Below are 21,584 nucleotides of genomic sequence, written 5' to 3' on the forward strand. Positions count from 1 at the left end.
GTCTGATCACCGTCTCTTCTTGGTAAACCTATATGTCGCTTAGTCTTAAATATGATTAGAAACGGTCTATGGAAAAAAAATTAAACCCATACATTGATAGCAGCTTAAACTTGATACATTTTGGATCCTTAAATAAACATTACAACATAAATTCCCGAAGTTGTATAATGGTAGTGTCGTGGTTATTCAAATTCAATGGCAAAGTCACTCCAGTTATACTGGTATACGGCAGGAGATGTTTCTGTTTTTAGTGCTGTGCCATCTGAATGTTGAGGGTTTATGGAGTCGCTTTTTGTGATCCGAGGTCTGTTTGGCAAGATTGTTTTTTCCGTCACCAAGATGAAGAAATACTGAAAGGTTTTAGGTTTTGTTCAACCGTAGACGTTGTATTCTGTGAATATGTTCTGTTGTGTTATTTCTGTAGATTGCAACCCCAAAGTCTCTCTCACTATTTTTGGCCTAATCACTCATAAAATGTTCATAGCTAATGCAATGCAAAAAAACGTTTTTAACGACAAAGAAATATGCATTGTATTTCCTTGTTACATTAAAAGTAATACTATCTTGAAATTATTAATAATATTTTAAATGCCGTTATTTTTTGTTATTTATGTGTTTGAATATTCTTTCTGTAATCACAGGCCTTTTTTAAATATTCATCACTCGATGCCACTACCGCCGTCTTTGGCGACCACTGCGTTCACATTCAGCTGAAGAAAAGCAGGTAGGAACTAAAGCCGCGGTGCAAAAAGCGCGACGGTGTGTTTTCACCGTGACACAAAACGTCATCGATTTGGAGCATTGACATCATATCAACTAGCCGAGCTCGGTGAGTTGTTGTGAGACACAAATGATCCCGCTTGGTGTGAAATGGCCCCGCTGTGGAGCTCTAGCGTGCTCGGTCGTGCAGCAGGAACCGAATATCGTGTCGGGCCCCGGACGCGACGCGATGTTCGGCTCTTGACCACGGTGACCGCCGTCAAACGTTAAAGAAGCTAAAGCTAGCCGGGCTCACCGGGCTCCTCCGGGGTGCACCGCTCGCGCCTCCACACGGAGCCAACAAGCCCGCCTGTCGTACCGCACAACGGTCGCTGTGTCGACGAGCCATAGCGGCGTCGTTAGCCGAGTGCGTCCTTGAATGGATCGACTTTAGCTGCCAGCGTTGTTCCCGTCGCCGTGGCTCGGCGGCGGGTTGAATCGGCAGGGCCGCCGATTGGAGCGGGACGCGTTGTTCCGTTTAACGTTCCCCGGATCGAACTCGACCGGCAGCTCGCGGTGAACCGGTGGCGCCGTCCTCGGTTTTTTTTTCCTTCAGTCGTCGCCGTTGACGAAAAGTTCTTTTCAATTTCGATCGTCTCGGTTACTTGTGATGCTTAAAGATGACCACCAGAGAGAGACAAACCCTTAGCGTTGCATGTTGACTGTTTGGTCCAAAACGGATTTGAATCTCACGTTGCGTTGTGGTTCAGTAAAGTTTAACGTCACGTTGGATCTTTTACAAAGTCGCTCAAAAGAAAATCGCAACATAAACCCTAAATCGGTTTCCATGTCCATCTCAAAACACTGACACATTTATGACAAAGTGGCAGTTGGGGTCAGCAATTTGAGGAAATCAGGCTCTAATGGGGCGATTGTGTTTTTATTTAAAAAAAAATGCATACAAAGAAACATTACAGGGGCACCTGTGACATAAAAAGAAATTAATATGGCATTCACGAATAATACACTCCACTTGCAGTGATTAATTCACTCTATGTACAGTGCTGTCATAAATGATATGCTCCCTTCTGGTTTTTCCCCTTTTTTTTGCATATTTGTCATGCACAAATATTTCAGATCATCAATCTAATTTCTACGTTGGACCAAGATTATCCAATAAAATACCAACTGCATTTTTTTTTTTTTTACATGATTTCCTTTTTATTAAGAGAAAAAAAAAATGTTTTACTTTACTGGACAACATTGAAAAAAAGACATCCAGCGATAATGCAGATGCCCAGAGAAAAAAGCAACCAGTACACTATAAACGCTCAAAAGAAATAGACGTTGCAACAGCGCAACGGCTTTCTGCAGTCACACACTCAATAAGGTGTGTTCTTGTTTCTTTTGGTCAGTTGTAATGGAAGCAGGAGCTGTAACGGGCGTCGACCTCAGCAGGAAGTTCGTGTCGGAATCGGAGCTTGATGAGAAGAGGAAGAAGAGACAGGAGGAATGGGACAAAGTGAGGAAACCTGACGACCCAGAGGGTAAGACGAGCACACCACACACACACACACACACACACACACGTTTTCATAACTTGGAAAGGTGCATGCACATTCTACTTTTTTACTCCTCAGAGGCCCCAGAGGAGGTGTATGACTCACGTTCCCTCTTTGAGCGATTGCAGGAGCAGAAAGACAAGAAACAGGAGGAATACGATGAGCAATTTAAATTCAGTAAGTTTTGTCTTTGTTATTTCTTTTATCGGGACCTTTGTCATCTGCTTTTGAATGAAGACATGTACCGTATATGTCCCACGAAAATCAGACGTACTAATAAGTATAATGAACGAAAAGTCAAATAATCCTTTTTTAAATGCACAATAGTCCAATTCAACATACTTCATATTCATGGATGGGTGCACGACATTCATTACGTAATTATGTTTTCTCACGATTAAAGACTTATATCCACCAATTTCTTACATTAAGGTCCATTCTATCGTAATGGTTAGCAGCATCCGCCTGCAAGAGCAGCGGTGAGGTGTCTTTCTGTCTTTTTACCTAAATAAGATTTTAAAGGATGGATTTTAACTTCTAATGGAGGATTAGAATGTACCTCACTGGTACATTAATGTAACACTGAGGCCATTTTTAAATATACCAGTAAGACTATAAGCATATATAATATTGTATATACTTATACCCCATTGGATGGAATTGTATTGACTTGTAAATAAAGAGCAAACGGGCAATTTCTGTGTAACATTCAATAATACCATCGTCTTTGCCACCGATCCGGATTTCCCGTGAGAGATGCAGCGAACGGTTTCATCATTCAATTGAAGCATTCGTAGTGGATTTTTTTCATATGGTACATACCAGTTGTCAGTACGTTTACCAATGTTTGACGCTCTCTGTGGGTGGAATCTACAGTAACATCCGTCGTAAGTCCCACCCCCTTTTGTCTTTAACCACAAAGCCCGGTTAGATTTCGTCTTGCTCAAAAGGTTGTTTTTTTGCGTGTGGATTTAAAGAAAGACTCTTTTGAATAATTTTCTGAAAAATGCAATCACTTTACACTCGCGTGTTGAGAGCCTGTTTGTTTCCATGGTGACAGGAAACATGGTTAGGGGATTGGACGAGGAGGAGACCAGCTTCCTGGACGAGGTCTCCCGGCAACAGTGCCTGGTGGAGAAGCAACGCAGAGATGAGGAGAAACAGGAACTGTTGGAATACAGAATATCCTTTTAATGTTTCGGTTTGAAACATAACATTTTAATTAGCAAGTATCGATTTTGTCATTAAATTAACACGTTGTATCCCAATTTAGTGAACATTCAGTGATTTTATTTTTTAGGTCAAAACGAGTATTAAGGATTATTTTGACGCATGGTCAAGTCTGGGAGATGTCGGTGCTACAACTTTTACCTTTTCAGTTTTTCTTTTTCAGTTCAAGACCTTCTGTTCCAGTTGTACTGAGCTCTACTAAGCTTTACTAACCCTCTAGAGTGAATTCGCAAAAAAGCAAGGCAACAACAGCCAAAGTGTCAAAATTGAGGGTTTAAAAAAAAAGAGTAAACAAACCTCTGTAACTGCATCCACTACTTATTTGCAGGCTTTAGCATGAATATATGAAGTATGTATAACTGAGTACTTTGCAGTCGCTAAAAGGGCTGCAGCGTAATTCTTTGGGCACTTACGCACCATCAATGTACATCCCCCTCAAACGCTCTGCTGAGGCACCTTCTGAGTAGTAAACCATTTACTTTACTTTTTTCTTGGATCCGGTGTGTTGGTTATTGTTTTCTGTTGAGCTTTTCATTTCCTTGTTTGTTGTAAGCTGATATATTTGCAATAAGCTAATATCAACAAATCTGTCCGCCTGGGCAACTCATCGGTCCATCTCTGCTGGCTAGATATGTGGGATGATTGCATTCTTAACAGTAGGATCTGATTAGCCAGTTGATTTGCCAACTGGAGAAAGCAGCTATGAGTGGGCACAATTGCTGAACAAGTCTTGGATGTGGTCAACGGGTTAAAAGTCAGCAACCAGCCTATTTTGTGCGGCCAATCCAATCTGGATCACTTCGCTGCATTACATAACCTCACGTTTTAGCCCCTAAAAGCAATATTGCGCGTATTTACCGAGGCCGCACTACCTAACTGCAAAGGTACTGTGCTTTACGACACTGTGTCTGTACCACATTATCTGAAGTGGCGTCCAGCCGTTAAGCTTGCTGGTTCGTGCTCTTTGTGCTTTTCTTCTGTTCCTCTCTGTCCTTGCGGACAGAAAGGTTTATGACGGACAGGTTTGTCTGCCGATGAAGAGAAAGGGTTGTCGTGGAAACTGCATCATAGGCTGGTAACTACGGTGACCATTTAATGGAGTTGCTGTGAACACAAAATACATGGACATACACACACACACATTAGGCATTAGTTATTGCAGTGCAAATTCATGACGGCTTGTCTATGCACCTCACGCATGTCTAATGCCTGATGTTTCCTGTTCATCTGACCCTTTTGTCTTGTCCCCTTGTGTCCTTAGTCTTTGTCTTTTTTGGTCCATTTTCCTCTGTCCCCGCATCTCGGCCCAATTTCATGTCTCCTGAGCTCCGTCCGTCCCCTGGTTTACCTTTGGGCTTCATATCTGTGCCACCTCCCTCTGCTTCTCTATATAAGTGCTTTTTTTTTTTTTAAGCCTCTCAGAACTGTGTCGCTCCGTCCTGCACACCGATGTAGAGATGTAATGGCTCCCCCCTGAAGGGAGGAGATAACAGACCTGTTGAATAGACTACTCTGCTTGCCCCACCCTTTGCTCCACAACGCGCCCTCATTCTTTTATTCACCTTGACGTTGTACTGTCACAGCGCTGTGGTGAAGCAGGTGGCCACCAGAGAGCCTGAAAAGAAGGTGGCATCCAAACCTTCGGCAGCGGAGCAAAAGACCAGCCATCTGTCTCAGGCCCATTTATTGGCCGGAGCTGTCAAGAGACGCAGGTAGTCAGAAGTTAGAAGCTGGTTTTGTTTTGGAATAAATTCAGCACCGACGTGTGTCGTCTATATGAAATTTGTCGGTTGCCTATTTACACATCTACAAGACATTACCATCCATTTGAAGTTGTAAGAATGTTTGATATTCAGCATGTGGAATCTAATTTATAACAATTGTGAGCTCTTAGAAAAACACTGTTTGCATCTCTACGTCTAGCTATTATTGTGTTAAAGAGGAGCAGGACTTGCATAATGCGCCATAGTGAGTCAAATGTAATGTATAATGACAATATTGATGATAATTCTGTGTGTTTTGTGTATGCGATCCTGTTCACGTTGTACTCTGTCATTAGATCCATCCAGACCTAAAACTTCAATATCTCTTTGTTCTGTTTCACCCAGTTCCTCCCAGTCTTCAGACAGCAATAAGAAACAGAAGGTGGAAATCTCAAAAACAGCAGGAAATGGAGACAGACACACAGGTGGGTTGCAGCCTGAAGCTTGAAAGGTAGGAATTTGTGTCAGAAGTGGACAAATATTCACTTTCGCAGTTCATTGACAACTTGTGTAATGGCTCGATGATAGAGCTGCACAGCAGGAGGCTCCGGTAAGTCAAGGCTGACAAGCAGGGGACGACGTTGCAAAAATAAGTCAGATTTGTGGAAGACTGAGAAAATTACCCTAGTTTTCTTTTGGACTGCCCCCCAAATCCCTCTTCCAACATTGGCCAGTTCTAAATGAGTAAAAATCTGTATTTTTGTAGCTCCGCAGGTAACGGTTCAGCTATCTTTACGTTTGACTCTCTTTGCAGTGGAGGTGGTCGGGCTTTTCATGTGTTGACCAGCTAGCTGTTGGTTTGTCTGACGGCAATTTGGTGCAGGTAACATGTAGTATTACGGAGAGGTTCTGAAAGCAGTTTGACTGAAAATCCTGCTGGAAACAAGGCTGAAGAGAACGCTGAGTGGATGAAAATGTTGAGGGCGACGAATCACAAACGTTACATCTCTGACCGTCTTTAAAAGGACTCGCGCGGCGTGCGGGCCGCTGAGTCTGACACTATCTTGTGTTGTTCAGAACAGGAGGATGGAGCAGGCGCTGCAGGAGGAGCTAAAGATCCACAAACCGCCCCCTGCTTGACGGCGAAGACCACCTCGGATCCCCCGAGCGCCGGCCAAGGCGTGTTACACCTGCCGTCGGCAGCCGTGTGCGTGGGCGTCTTACCGGGACTCTGGGTTTATTCCGCCAGCAGCGACTCGGACAGCAGCTCGGACAGCGAAGGTAGCGTGGACGCAATCATGTTGCCGTATCCCCGGAACAGCAGGGCCTACAGATAGACAAACACCAGCATCCGCACACACACACACACACACAGTGAAGTACGTCTGTGCAGCTGCAGAATCGCTTGCAAATAGTCTGGAACGGTATCCTTACACAAGATATACACACACACACACAGATATATTCAAACTGCTACAAACATACCTGCAGGTCGCACAAGTTCTCTGTTATAGTCACACACTAGCCACCTGCACACTAAGCAAAGAGGATTCTATTTCCAGTTGTTTCAACCGGGGATTTGAAAGGTTGTTTTTGTCATCAGGCAAAGTTCAACCAGGAAATCTAATCTTGATAAATAGTAACATTAAGAACTGCTTGTATCTAATTGTTTTTTTCTTGGTATTGTGGCACTCAAACGTTATACCTCCACCCTTCCTTCCCTCGATCACGTCTCACACAGTTTAAGCCGAGCAACCAATCCCGCACTGACTACCCTGACGACATCCTGCCCCCCCCCCTCACCCCACCCTCCCCTCCCTCCCCATCACCAAACCCTCCTCCCCACCCAACGCCGCAGCGGCTGCACGCTGTGCGGTTGGCTGAGGGGAACGTGATTGACATCTGTGGAGCACGGAAGAGGCGGCTTTAGACTGTGTGTCAAATGACTCGACGCCTTTTTTAGAAATCCACGACCAGGAGAGAGCCGACGCAGGACGCGCTTCGCTCTCCGTTTGGGTTAAATGCAAAGTCCGAATGGTTTGAAAAAAATCAACCTTTTAGTTGTGTGATGTAATGTCTTTTGTCACCAGTAGTTTGTTTTAAAGTCGCGTCGTGCTGGAAAGATGCAGGACTTTTTGCTCAGACATTGGAGCTTTATTTTGTTTGTTGAAGTCTGAGCAACGTGGAATAAAGATCTGTCCCTTGTACTGTGTTTGCCCTCTTTATTTGTGTCTATGTGAGACAGAAAAGCAAAGAATGTTAAACTATAGTGAAACCTTTACTGAATTAACAATTACGGATTCAAAATTGAATGCAGTTTTCATGTTTCTATTTGGTTTAGTTCTCACTAGGGGTCACGTCCCTTGGTTTCGGCGTGTGCTTTCTGCATCTCGTCACATTTACGGCATTTGGACACCAGTAACGAGCACCAGGAATGACTTCTTTTCATTTAAATGCACGCGGAACAGCTCGTCCAGGTGTTTGTGGTTTCACAGGTCTGATGTGTGGTTCAGAGCTACATGGATCACAAATTGGAATCAAACGTCAAAAGTGACGTGTGTGATTTGATTCTGGGATGTTTAGATTTTATTAAACCCGTAGTGATAGAAATTTGCGTCTGAAGCTTACTTTGGTAGTTGATTGAAATAGAAAAATATGGAGGCAATCCAGGTAAGATGATGAGATATTCAAGTCTGCACTGCTCAGGTAAATAATCACTGACAATGTTCGTAATCTTTAGCGGAGAAAATGTGTCAAAGCATCTTGCTAAAGCAATGAGAGTAATGAGCCTGGGAGATAATCTCAATCTGTGTGTATGGAGAGAAACATTTAGTTGGTTTGTCTGAGACGGTTCACTGACATCAGCAAGAGAGCCGTGGGTTGTTTGTGTTCCAAACTAGCATTTTACATTATATTATTATATTATTATTAACTTTCAAGCTGTTTTTTTTAGTCCTGTGCTATAATTGACATACCCTTCCAAAAGGTAAAAGATACAAGTAAACTAATAATAGTTACATTATTTATTATTAGTAATACACGAATGCCCAAAAACAACTACGATTATTTAAATATGAAATGATACAAACAGTAAAATTCTTTTGCTTCTCCTTGTGGTCGTTCTGCGCGTCTTTTTGTGTCAGTAAGTTTTTTTTATGAAGCTCGTTTCGGAAGCAAACCTGTTAAAGGGTCTTTACATGAAAAGTCGAGACACGTCTGGCACCTTGTGGATATTATCCAAGTCAGCTGTAGCTCTAGTAAATGGCAAAGAACTGCACGTTAAACATTTAACGGTCCACTGTGTCTCCTCACTCAAGTGTTTCTTGGAAACCATGTATTGTGTCCCTGACTCGGCAGGAACAGCCGACCCATGAACCTACTTTATAAAGAGGTAGTGATGTAAAAGGGTAGAAGGACCACCAGAGGCTCAACAGCCACACAAACAAGGTCACTGTTACTTCGGCCTACGTCTTTGTCACGAGGCTTTTTATACTTTAGTACTCTTGTCCTTCAGTCCGTCCCTAATAAAGGATGCACAGGTTAGTTACCGTACATTATATGCAGTTGGTTATAGTCAGTGGCAGCAAAGCCTCTGCTGGCCTAAACATCACAATATTGGTATTTCAATCAGGAGAGACTCATTTAATAGAATAATACTTTATTACACATCAAATACGAATTGTGCAACGTCTTTGTCGATTGGACTCCATCATGAAGTACTATCACCGAAGGCAGAAGGCAGGGATACTGAGGTCCAATAGGCCAAACTCCAGGGGGATTTGGGGTGATGGTGGTGGTGGTTAAAGGAATAGCAGCAACCTGATGATGAACCAGGAACAACGCCGACGCCGACTGGAGGTGACTGGTGTGGAGGAAGGTCGCATCAGCTACACACTGAAATGACAGATGACAGCCAACAGAGAGGAGGACACTTTTAAACGTTTGACAGCAACTACGTGATTGGCTCCCGGGAAACCGTGTGTAGACTCTGATTGGTTACTAAAATGTGCCCCGCCCCTCGATCAGCTGATAGAGTAATTACCTGGGAGGCAACCAGAGTCCGACAGATTGTTAACGTCCCATGTTTCAGGGTTCGTGTGTTGCCAGGGTAACGAAGGCCAACGACCCGGTGGGGACTGGATGTCTCGGCTTAAGTAGCGTTGTAGGCGATGATCAGGGCCAGATGTGGATCAGGTGGGAGCGGTGCGCCGGTGATCCTGGAGTTCCCGCCTTGTACTCGTTGCCCAGCAACCGGAACAGGTACCAAGCACAAACAGACATAAACAAGCAGGGAAAACCTACTCAAGGAGCTGGGATCGTGACAGCTACATTATAGCTTTTTCTGACGCGCTACTCAACGCCTTGTTTTCATTTTTGTTAACACAGTACCAACATCCTTGTTTGACTCTCTGTACTTTAATTTCTTGAGCTTTTAACTTTAAAAAATATATAAACTTCAAAATTACCGTTTCACTTTTTCTCACATGTTATAATGTGACTTGAAACCATATTTGAAATACTATTCTATGCGACAAACCAAAGTAGATAAATTCTTCAGGATTTTGACTTTTAATTTATCACATTAAAGTCTGAATTACAGCGGTGGAATCCATATATAAATGATCCGTCACTAAACATTTACGTGGCATAATACTTTATGATGTTTGTGTCTTTGTTTTCTCAGCCTTTTAGTGTTTGGCATTCTCACACACTGAGACCGCTCCAAAATGGATAATTTTGATAAATGTTAACACAAAATCATAATATGTCCTTGAGCATGCAGCCGTAACCACAAACTCCAAATATTATTATGTAGTTTCCTGCAGCCTATTTCTTTTTTTTTAGATTAACTATAGACAACACAGACACCCACGATGCCACTAAGGCAGATTAACACAGCAAAGTGAGTTATTACAGCAGTAGCAATTATCGATAAACACACACACACACACAAGGAGCATCGAAAGATCCTCCAGGATTACCATAAAAACATAAAGGCCTTTCACACAGAACGATGTACCAAGCACATCCAATTTCATGGGTAGGAAACATTTAACCAGAGGTGTGCGATATACCCAAAAGACAAATAATACACACATAATTGTAAAAAAGAATATTCATTCAGCGCTAACTACAATCTAAATGCTGGTTTATTAAAGTATACGCTGTTACGATTCACATTTAATAAAATTATATAGTGTTTTTATTATTTGTTGAGGATGTTGCCAACTCATTTTTAGGGGAAGTTGTTACAGGCCGGTTGATTTGCTGCTAAATGACGTTGGGCTGCTATGTTTCATTACACATTCTGAGACCTGTGCCACTGCAGAAGAACATGTTCTATATTTCCACCTGTGAGAGACGCATCTTCCAGCAAATTCCACAAACAGATTTCTTTGCTTCGTGGTCGTTTGTGTCACCCGTGGTCATTTCACATCTCATTAAGGTTGTGTGTGCGTGCATTTGTGGTGTGCCGCTCTTATATCTACTGACGCAGAGAGAACATGAGCATTCCTTCAGTTTATTAACCTGAGTGTGCACATGGACACAACTTTAGAAAATGAACTGCAACACAATTAGTACAAAGATGCACAACAATACATATTAAAGTAGTTTAGATACACAATTCGGCACTGCATAAAAAGTACATTAAAACATGTCAGAAACATTGGCTTGAGAACATGAACAGCATCATATAAATATACATTTGATATGCATATATATATATATATATATATATATATATGTATATATATATGCATATCAGAAACTCCTCTTATGCCTCCAATCCTTAAAACGTAAACAGCCTTCTCTGACACGACTGTCGTTGCTGTGATACACTTCCCTCCCTTCCCTCCAATCTCATTAAATATTTACAAAATCTAATAAATACATCATTTGAAAAAACAAACATGCATCGGTGAACATCAGTTTGTAAACGGTGCGTAGATATCGGCATCATGCGGGATGGACTGAATCATGACAAACAGAAGGAAGCAAAATGGCCCCATTATCTAAAAGCCTGACGAGTTCACAAAGAGTCCCGAGTCCAAGTCAGTGCTACAGCCGCCAGCACGGCCTCGTCCTCCTCCGGTTCTCTCCTCTTGAATCAAACAAGCACAGTGGAGCGTTGAAACTCGCCCTTCACACAATTGGCTTTTTGACACTTGAAGAAATAGTGCTGAGTGTGTGTGTGTGTGTGTGTGTTTCTGCCACACGTGAACACAATAGCAAACAGCCTGAAACGGTGACCGTGAGACAAAGGGAAGGGATTCAACCGCTGACACGTTTCAGCTGAGAAGAGGATCTACACCAATAAGTTGTATGCATCACATGGTATCCATCACAACACACACATGCAAAAAAAGCGACAAAAAGAAAATCGTAAACAACTCGTAAACAAGATATTTGTAATTTCTCTTAGAAAAAGGCCAGTTCATAAACTTCCACATCACTCCGAGACACCTGCCCTCACTATAGACATGAAAGGTCTTTTAAACGTTATTTTTATGATGTCTTGGAAAGCTTTAAGAAACAGAGAACATCCTTCCCAATGGATCCAAACTGCATACTGACCAAACAACCTGTGACAACTTTGCATCACTTTGCCGCTGTGTTGGTGGGCGGTAGATTCCGCTGTTTAAAGTACTGGACGACCTGCTGAGGCAGCTCGGCTAGAACGGATTTAGCGAGGGTCTCCTTGGGTGCCTGCAAGAGAAAAAGGGCAAGACAGCAGATGTCTTTTATGTGCATTTTCATTTATACAAGAGTTAAGTAAAAATGAAGGCGGACAAATTGGTCAGTTTGTTGACTGTGGGGTATTTTGGTTCTGCTTTGAATGGCTTCTTCTGACCGTCTGTTTTTGTTTAGTCTTTACTGCAGTTGTGTAGTTCATGGACACTCATACACGGATTTGCGAATGATTGATTGCGTCTCGTCGTGATCTGGTCTAATGCATTCTACGTCAATAATTACTACCAACTTCACGAAGGGGATAACTCTGTTTCTGTGTTTCACTCTTCCTCCAACCGGTGTTCCTCCCACTACGAAGGAAGTCAGCTCGCCCACCCACGCACACACGATGTATACTAAAATGAACAGAAATGCAAAGTGAGTCCTTTGGTGCACTGACAACAAATGTGCACTTCCAACCTGCGTGCTTAGCTACAGCTTTTGAAATGCGCGTTATGTGCGCTCATGCTGACAGTGTCTCTGCGGCGTGTGAGATAACGAGGCACCTCTGCTCATCCAGCAGACCCTGTGTGGCGTCGTGTGAGCAGTTACAATCCGAGCAGCAACGGGCTGCCGTTGGGTAACACATTCGCACTCGGACAGCAGGACATTGTGTCATCTGGTGAAGCCTCCGGCGCAGAACTAAGATGGAGTCAAAATGACACTACAGCTGTAGGTAAATCCCGGCCACTGGCGACTGAAAGGTGTTCGAACTTCTGCTGAGGGCTGCATGGTTTTTAAACTGACTATCAGAAACCCTTATCTACGTTAACAGACAATTCCAAGCTGACCAGACTGGAGCAAATAAATATATAATATTTAGGAGCACTTGAATCAGAATCTGGCACGGTTGTTTGCTTAAGTTGCTAGGCAACTGTAAATCAGATCAGATCTAACCACACTCACACAGTTGTGATGTATCAAAGATCGAACCCCATATCAGATTTGAGAAGAACAGAGATAACACAACACCCCAGTTGTGTGTCTGTATATGTACAGTGTATTATAGTATAGGTGCTTTCTGTTAAAAAAGTTTTACATTTAAAGTTATGCACGGCATTTGGAAAGAAAAGACTTGACCAACAATTCAACTTCGTAATTGTTCCCTTAAAGTAAACTTCAACCGTGAATTGAAGCCGTTGTATTTCTTGTGCATGAGCGCATGATGGTTCCATGGAACATGCTGGGTTTTTTTTTTAGAGATCAGTACTCACATTTCGGAAATCTCTGAACGGGACAAACTGCACAATGTCGCGGACAGCCTCTTCTCCCGTGTTGGACCTTAAAACGCTGGCGTCTCCATCTAAGAACTCCATAGCAGCAAAGTCTGCGTTGCCTACACCGATGATGATGATGGACATGGGAAGCTTAGACGCCTGTACGATGGCGTGACGCGTCTCGTCCATATCGCTGATGACACCGTCGGTTATAATGAGGAGAGTGAAGTACTGCTGCAGAAAGAGAGAGAGAGAGAGGGAAATGAGGGTGAGAAGACACAAAAGGTTGTGACAAATGACCTGGAGGCGCCTGAATAGACTTGAGGAGAAATCTGCATGAAGAAAATAGACTGGGACAACAAGTGGCAATCATTGTAATTATGCTCTCAATAAGTGACATGCGGTTTTTTGGAGGCGGAGAAGGAGAGCTCGGTCAAAAGGGCGAGACAAAGGAGAAACGAAAAAGAAAAATACAATGGGGGACATTTCAGAGATTGTTAGTGACGGAGAAGAAGTGACAGAAAGTATTCAAGAACAAGAGAGAGCTTGATGAAGCTGAACGAGCAATGAAAAAATATATATATATATATATGCAGAATGAAAGCTTTTCTGCATCACGGCATGATGGGTTCCATTCATATAACAAAACGCACCATCTGCTCCTGGAAAAAAATGCCAGATGAATAAAAGAAAGGTGAAAAAAGAAAAAAGAAATATCGAATCATTTGCAGTGATGGGAAAGGGAGAGAGAGTATGCTTTGGCATAAGACAGAAATGTCCTGTTGCATGTTGGATCAATAAATCAGTGGCACCTCATGAATGCATAAAGGGGATCGGTCGCCACAACCTGGCAAAGTCTGGAGGTGGACTGTGCACATACTGTATATCAACCCAATGTCTATCAAATACACATAAATAAGATACATAACTGCGTGCATGAGATAGCAGGATTGTTACAATTGAACGTGTCGCTTGTCCAAATCAACAAATTTGACTCGTCAAAACATTCGCCTGCAAGTGGGAAGCAGATCAGATCCAATTCTTGAGCCAATTCCTTGCTTTATAGTACGATTGTTAAAGTAGTAATAATTTACTTTTGTCAATTTTGGGGAAGAAAAACACATATATTAGACATATTTTCTAGTTTTATGGTTTGCTTTTTAGCAAACACGATTCCTATTTTGTGTCCAATCAGCATGGAGCAGCATCGGCATCCGTCACAATGTTTCTGAACAGCTGTCACAACATGAGAGGTGAGGATGTTAACCTCCACATCTCCGCCTCAGAAGTATATATAAAATAAAATGTATAAAAGACAATGTGCAGTCTAGAGAGCACAAAAAATGAATTTTCATACATATAAGCAAACGGTACATTGTTCATACAGTATATTGTGTGCATCTCTTCTACAAGGCCACCAGACATCCAGGCGACCTGAAATCGGACTAAGTATCTCTTTCTTTAAACCAAGCTAGTCTGCTAAATTTGCTGTTGATTCTAGTGTCTTAAGTTAATTTGATTGCTGATTTGCTTTAGTTTTTTGTCGTCTCACGACCAGTTCTCTTTGTTTGAAGTTATCTTGGTTGCTAGTTTGCTCAAGCTCTTTCAGTCTTTTAGTGCCAGTTTGTGTTCTAGATTCTACTATTAAGTTAACTGCCAGTGTGCCCTCCTAACTCTGCTAGGTTTTGACCTGATCTAAGTCTGTTTTGCCTTGTTTTCTGAAGCAAATAAGACTTGTATCCTTAAACTCTCATTTTGTCAAAAGACCACATGGTGTTTGTTCACTGATTAGGGTGTCAAGCTATTGGTGCTTTGCATTTTGAGGAGTTTCTGTCGAGGCCAATCGACCTTTTGTCTCCTAAACGACGGGGGAGCGGCCAGCGCAGCCGTTCAGAGGTTAAATTCCCCTTCCCAGACCTGAACTAGCCAGTGTGCATCTCTTCTACAAGGCCACCAGACATCCAGGCGACCTGAAATCGGACTAAGTATCTCTTTCTTTAAACCAAGCTAGTCTGCTAAATTTGCTGTTGATTCTAGTGTCTTAAGTTAATTTGATTGCTGATTTGCTTTAGTTTTTTGTCGTCTCACGACCAGTTCTCTTTGTTTGAAGTTATCTTGGTTGCTAGTTTGCTCAAGCTCTTTCAGTCTTTTAGTGCCAGTTTGTGTTCTAGATTCTACTATTAAGTTAACTGCCAGTGTGCCCTCCTAACTCTGCTAGGTTTTGACCTGATCTAAGTCTGTTTTGCCTTGTTTTCTGAAGCAAATAAGACTTGTATCCTTAAACTCTCATTTTGTCAAAAGACCACATGGTGTTTGTTCACTGATTAGGGTGTCAAGCTATTGGTGCTTTGCATTTTGAGGAGTTTCTGTCGAGGCCAATCGACCTTTTGTCTCCTAAACGACGGGGGAGCGGCCAGCGCAGCCGTTCAGAGGTTAAATTCCCCTTCCCAGACCTGAACTAGCCAGTGTGCATCTCTTCTACAAGGCCACCAGACATCCAGGCGACCTGAAATCGGACTAAGTATCTCTTTCTTTAAACCAAGCTAGTCTGCTAAATTTGCTGTTGATTCTAGTGTCTTAAGTTAATTTGATTGCTGATTTGCTTTAGTTTTTTGTCGTCTCACGACCAGTTCTCTTTGTTTGAAGTTATCTTGGTTGCTAGTTTGCTCAAGCTCTTTCAGTCTTTTAGTGCCAGTTTGTGTTCTAGATTCTACTATTAAGTTAACTGCCAGTGTGCCCTCCTAACTCTGCTAGGTTTTGACCTGATCTAAGTCTGTTTTGCCTTGTTTTCTGAAGCAAATAAGACTTGTATCCTTAAACTCTCATTTTGTCAAAAGACCACATGGTGTTTGTTCACTGATTAGGGTGTCAAGCTATTGGTGCTTTGCATTTTGAGGAGTTTCTGTCGAGGCCAATAGACCTTTTGTCTCCTAAACGACGGGGGAGCGGCCAGCGCAGCCGTTCAGAGGTTAAATTCCCCTTCCCAGACCTGAACTAGCCAGTGTGCATCTCTTCTACAAGGCCACCAGACATCCAGGCGACCTGAAATCGGACTAAGTATCTCTTTCTTTAAACCAAGCTAGTCTGCTAAATTTGCTGTTGATTCTAGTGTCTTAAGTTAATTTGATTGCTGATTTGCTTTAGTTTTTTGTCGTCTCACGACCAGTTCTCTTTGTTTGAAGTTATCTTGGTTGCTAGTTTGCTCAAGCTCTTTCAGTCTTTTAGTGCCAGTTTGTGTTCTAGATTCTACTATTAAGTTAACTGCCAGTGTGCCCTCCTAACTCTGCTAGGTTTTGACCTGATCTAAGTCTGTTTTGCCTTGTTTTCTGAAGCAAATAAGACTTGTATCCTTAAACTCTCATTTTGTCAAAAGACCACATGGTGTTTGTTCACTGATTAGGGTGTCAAGCTATTGGTGCTTTGCATTTTGAGGAGTTTCTGTCGAGGCCAATAGACCTTTTGTCTCCTAAACGACGGGGGAGCGGCCAGCGCAGCCGTTCAGAGGTTAAATTCCCCTTCCCAGACCTGAACTAGCCAGTGTGCATCTCTTCTACAAGGCCACCAGACATCCAGGCGACCTGAAATCGGACTAAGTATCTCTTTCTTTAAACCAAGCTAGTCTGCTAAATTTGCTGTTGATTCTAGTGTCTTAAGTTAATTTGATTGCTGATTTGCTTTAGTTTTTTGTCGTCTCACGACCAGTTCTCTTTGTTTGAAGTTATCTTGGTTGCTAGTTTGCTCAAGCTCTTTCAGTCTTTTAGTGCCAGTTTGTGTTCTAGATTCTACTATTAAGTTAACTGCCAGTGTGCCCTCCTAACTCTGCTAGGTTTTGACCTGATCTAAGTCTGTTTTGCCTTGTTTTCTGAAGCAAATAAGACTTGTATCCTTAAACTCTCATTTTGTCAAAAGACCACATGGTGTTTGTTCACTGATTAGGGTGTCAAGCTATTGGTGCTTTGCATTTTGAGGAGTTTCTGTCGAGGCCAATAGACCTTTTGTCTCCTAAACGACGGGGGAGCGGCCAGCGCAGCCGTTCAGAGGTTAAATTCCCCTTCCCAGACCTGAACTAGCCAGTGTGCATCTCTTCTACAAGGCCACCAGACATCCAGGCGACCTGAAATCGGACTAAGTATCTCTTTCTTTAAACCAAGCTAGTCTGCTAAATTTGCTGTTGATTCTAGTGTCTTAAGTTAATTTGATTGCTGATTTGCTTTAGTTTTTTGTCGTCTCACGACCAGTTCTCTTTGTTTGAAGTTATCTTGGTTGCTAGTTTGCTCAAGCTCTTTCAGTCTTTTAGTGCCAGTTTGTGTTCTAGATTCTACTATTAAGTTAACTGCCAGTGTGCCCTCCTAACTCTGCTAGGTTTTGACCTGATCTAAGTCTGTTTTGCCTTGTTTTCTGAAGCAAATAAGACTTGTATCCTTAAACTCTCATTTTGTCAAAAGACCACATGGTGTTTGTTCACTGATTAGGGTGTCAAGCTATTGGTGCTTTGCATTTTGAGGAGTTTCTGTCGAGGCCAATCGACCTTTTGTCTCCTAAACGACGGGGGAGCGGCCAGCGCAGCCGCAGCCGACTTCCACTAACGAGGGAGTATTTAACTAGAAATCGTAGGAAGCGTTAGCTTCAGCGTTATCTTATCCTCGCAGCACGAAGACGAGCAGAACAAAGACAAGGGAGTCTTTCGTGGCAGTCTTCGGGGCGGCTGAATGCGGCGCCTTCTTCTGCTATTTTTAATAATGTGTTTGACCCCTTCACCCGTGCCTGTTCGAATCTCTTCCCGCAGATACTACAGGCCTCGGGCTAGATCTGCTCTCTATCGTAACCTCTCCTCTCTCTCCTATCCCACCCGCTCCTCACACGTCCAGCACCTCGTCACAGGAGGTCTCTGGAACTGCCAGTCAGCGACTCGCAAGGCTGACTTCATCTCCGGCTTTGCTATCCAGCAGTCACTCGACTTCCTCGCTCTGACCGAGACCTGGATCACACCCGAGAACACATCCACCCCAGCCGCTCTCTCCTCCGCCTTCTCCTTCAGCCACACTCCCAGGCCCACTGGTAGGGATGGTGGCACAGGTCTACTCATTTCACCCAAATGGAGCTTTTCTCTCTACCCTCTACCACCAGCCACCCCATTGTCCTTTGAATTCCATGCTGTAACAATCACTCACCCGGTACAATTAACCATCATTGTCCTCTACCGTCCGCCAGGCTCCTTAGGTCATTTTTTGGAAGAATTGGACATTCTCCTGTCTAATTTCCCCGAAAATGGTCCTCCGGTCATCCTCCTGGGTGACTTCAACATCCAGACAGAGAAGTCATCTGACCTCGTACACCTACTTTCTTCCTTCGCTCTGTCACTCAGTCCCTCTCCTCCTACTCACAAAGCCGGCAATCACCTTGACTACATCTTTACTAGAAACTGCTCTACCACTAACCTCTCTGTAACTCCACTTCATGTGTCTGATCACTTCTTCATCTCTTACTCCCTTCCACTCTCTATAACTAACAAACCTCCTTCATTGACTAACTCTATACCGGCTCGTCGCAATATTCGCTCCCTCTCTCCCTCCTCGCTGGCATCCTCTGTTCTATCAGCTCTCCCTTCAACTGACTCCTTCTCACTCTTGCATCCGAACGCTGCTGCAGAGACTCTCCTCTCATCTCTTTCCTCCTCTCTAGACTCTCTCTGCCCTCTTACGACACGACGGACTGGCAAATCCCCTCCGGCTCCGTGGCTGTCTCAACCGGTCCGTGCCATGAGAGCCACCATGCGAGCGTCGGAAAGGAGATGGCGTAAATATAAACGACCTGACGACCTGCTTGAATTTCAATCTCTCCTCTCCTCGTTCTCTGCCTCTATCTCTGCTGCCAAAAGCTCTTTCTACCAGTCCAAAATCGAATCCTCATTCTCTAACCCCAAAAAACTCTTCTCGATCTTCTCCAATCTCCTCGAACCCCCTACCCCTCCTCCCCCCTCCACCCTTCTTCCGGGAGACTTTGTCAACTACTTCACCAAGAAAATAGCTGACATACGCTCCTCCTTCTCAAACCCACCACCTACTTCTCGCGTCCCACCGACCTCACCTCTTTCGCCCTCACTTCCCTCTTTCACCGCCCTCTCTCCTAACCAAATTCTTACCCTAGTAACCTCTGCCCGTCCGACCACCTGCCCTCTTGACCCCATTCCATCACATCTTCTACAATCTATCGCACCTGACCTTCTTCCGTTCCTTACCTTTCTCATCAACAACGCTCTGTTATCTGGCTGTTTTCCCAATTCTCTGAAGGAGGCAAGAGTCAACCCTCTCCTGAAGAAACCCACCCTCAACCCTTCTGAAGAAAACAACTACAGACCGGTCTCTCTTCTTCCCTTCTTGTCCAAAACCCTTGAACGTGCTATCTTTAATCAACTCTCCTCTTATCTCCACTGTAACAACCTCCTTGACCCCCACCAGTCAGGTTTCAAGGCAGGCCACTCTACAGAGACTGCTCTCCTTGCTGTCTCTGAGCAACTCCACACTGCTAGAGCCGCCTCTCTCTCCTCTGTCCTCATCCTTCTGGACCTCTCTGCTGCATTTGACACGGTCAACCACCAGATCCTTATTTCCTCCCTTCAAGAACTTGGTGTCACAGGCTCTGCTCTCTCCCTTCTCTCGTCCTACCTCGATGGCCGCACCTACCGGGTAACCTGGCGAGGATCTGTGTCGGAACCGTGTCCTCTTACTACTGGAGTTCCTCAGGGTTCCGTGCTGGGTCCCCTCCTGTTTTCGCTTTACACCAACTCTCTTGGCGCTGTCATTCGCTCGCATGGCTTCTCTTACCACAGCTATGCCGATGACACCCAACTAATTCTCTCCTTCCCTCGCTCGGACACCCAGGTGGCGGCTCGGATCTCTGCCTGTCTAACTGACATCTCTCAGTGGATGTCCGCCCACCATCTGAAAATCAACCCCGACAAGACTGAACTACTTCTCTTTCCCGGAAAAGATTCGCTTACCCAGGACCTGACAGTCAACTTTGGAAACTCTGTGCTAACGCCCACTTCGACTGCTAAGAACCTCGGCGTCACACTCGACAACCAACTCTCCCTGACTCCCAACATCACTGCGACAACGCGATCCTGTAGATACACGCTCTACAACATCAGGAGAATACGTCCCCTTCTCACTCAGAAGGCAGCGCAGGTACTGATTCAGGCTCTTGTCATCTCCCGCCTGGACTACTGCAACTCCCTCCTGGCAGGTCTCCCTGCCACCGCCATTCGACCTCTGCAGCTCATTCAGAATGCAGCAGCTCGACTGGTCTTCAACCTTCCGAAATTCTCCCACACTACTCCACTCCTCCGCTCTCTTCACTGGCTACCGGTGGCCGCCCGCATCCAGTTCAAAACACTGGTGCTCACGTACCATGCTGTGAATGGATCGGGTCCAGCTTACATCCAGGACATGGTCAAACCCTACATCCCAACCCGCACTCTCCGCTCTGCATCTGCAAAACTACTCGTCCCTCCCTCACTGAGAGCAAAACACTCGACTAGGTCTCGACTCTTCGCTGTCCTTGCGCCGAAATGGTGGAACGCGCTCTCTGAAGACATCAGGACCGCAGAGAGCCTTCACATCTTCCGCCGCAAACTAAAGACACACCTCTTCAGACTCTACCTCGACTAAAGACTAACAAATTGCAGCACTTAAATTGTACTTGTGACGTCACTCATCTATAGCAAATTGTAAATTCGCTTATTTGAGGAAATTGCACTTTCTTGTTTCTTGTTCTCCTGAGTTTGTACCCTATGGTTGAATGCACTTATTGTACGTCGCTTTGGATAAAAGCGTCAGCTAAATGACATGTAATGTAATGTAATGTAATGTATATTGATCAATATCTTTACAAAATGCACAGGCAATTATAAAGCTGCAGCCCTTCTGGAGAATCATTTTGATCCTTAAAAGATCTTGAAAGATTTCTGGAGGGGTTGTAAATGGAAAAAAGCAATTTAGATACATATTATTATTACATATAATCTTGACTTTAAAGAAAAAGAATCACAAATACATCCAACATTATCTACACATATATATATATATATATACGCAGATACATTTTGCCACCTCTAATGATATTTTGAGAATAAACACAACGGGGGCATGAAGCAAGTTCAATTCAACGCAATAGTGAAAATTAACAGGGAAAACCAATTTTATACCCAATCCCAGAGGTGTGAAGTGAGTGGGTTAACCAGCTATCTGTCAGTATAGAGATGCACCATGACAAAGTCCCGCCCACACTGGAGGCAAAAACAATGAACAGCTCCTGACTTTGAATTATGCGAAGACTCCTTTTCACTTTTTGTCTGCTGGCGAACAACAGAATAATGCATGGAGGTCGCTATGGTGGCGCAAATCTCCATGAATATAATATGACTTCACTGGCCACGCAGT

The 21,584-nt window shown here is 43.7% G+C and overlaps 3 protein-coding genes across 5 annotated transcripts in view; 2 read left to right on the plus strand and 1 right to left on the minus strand.

The window, feature by feature from the left end:
- The first annotated feature begins 641 nt into the window (after window positions 1–641).
- psme3ip1 (proteasome activator subunit 3 interacting protein 1) lies at window positions 642–7,401 on the plus strand. Of its 2 annotated transcripts, XM_040168427.2 has the most exons (8): window positions 642–829; window positions 2,115–2,246; window positions 2,340–2,438; window positions 3,322–3,443; window positions 5,067–5,203; window positions 5,600–5,679; window positions 6,272–6,475; window positions 6,936–7,401. In XM_040168427.2, exons 2-8 carry the CDS (start codon window positions 2,120–2,122, stop codon window positions 6,938–6,940), a joined length of 774 nt encoding a protein of 257 aa, XP_040024361.2. In that variant the 5' UTR covers window positions 642–829; window positions 2,115–2,119; the 3' UTR covers window positions 6,941–7,401. The 2 variants fall into 2 exon arrangements, with proteins under 2 accessions (XP_040024361.2, XP_077938725.1); XM_078082599.1 differs by lacking the exon at window positions 6,936–7,401 and having other exon boundaries at window positions 713–829; window positions 6,272–6,665.
- Window positions 7,402–10,699: 3,298 nt separating this feature from the next.
- LOC120809049 (copine-2) overlaps window positions 10,700–21,584 on the minus strand; it is a 41,070-nt gene continuing 30,185 nt past the window's right edge. For both annotated transcript variants that reach the window (XM_078082595.1, XM_078082596.1), the window contains 2 exons: window positions 13,141–13,377; window positions 10,700–11,902 (listed from right to left, as the gene is read on the minus strand). In XM_078082595.1, the coding sequence (XP_077938721.1) occupies window positions 11,795–11,902; window positions 13,141–13,377 (345 nt within the window). In that variant the 3' untranslated portion in view covers window positions 10,700–11,794. The remainder of the gene's footprint in view (window positions 11,903–13,140; window positions 13,378–21,584) is intronic.
- On the plus strand, window positions 17,384–21,014 carry LOC144383729 (uncharacterized). The gene is made up of 2 exons (XM_078082594.1): window positions 17,384–18,201; window positions 18,355–21,014. The coding sequence occupies exons 1-2, from the start codon at window positions 17,853–17,855 to the stop codon at window positions 20,811–20,813; spliced, it is 2,808 nt and encodes a 935-aa protein (XP_077938720.1). The 5' UTR covers window positions 17,384–17,852; the 3' UTR covers window positions 20,814–21,014.

Source organism: Gasterosteus aculeatus, chromosome X (assembly GCF_964276395.1).
Source record: "Gasterosteus aculeatus chromosome X, fGasAcu3.hap1.1, whole genome shotgun sequence".
NCBI classification, from domain to species: domain Eukaryota; kingdom Metazoa; phylum Chordata; class Actinopteri; order Perciformes; family Gasterosteidae; genus Gasterosteus; species Gasterosteus aculeatus.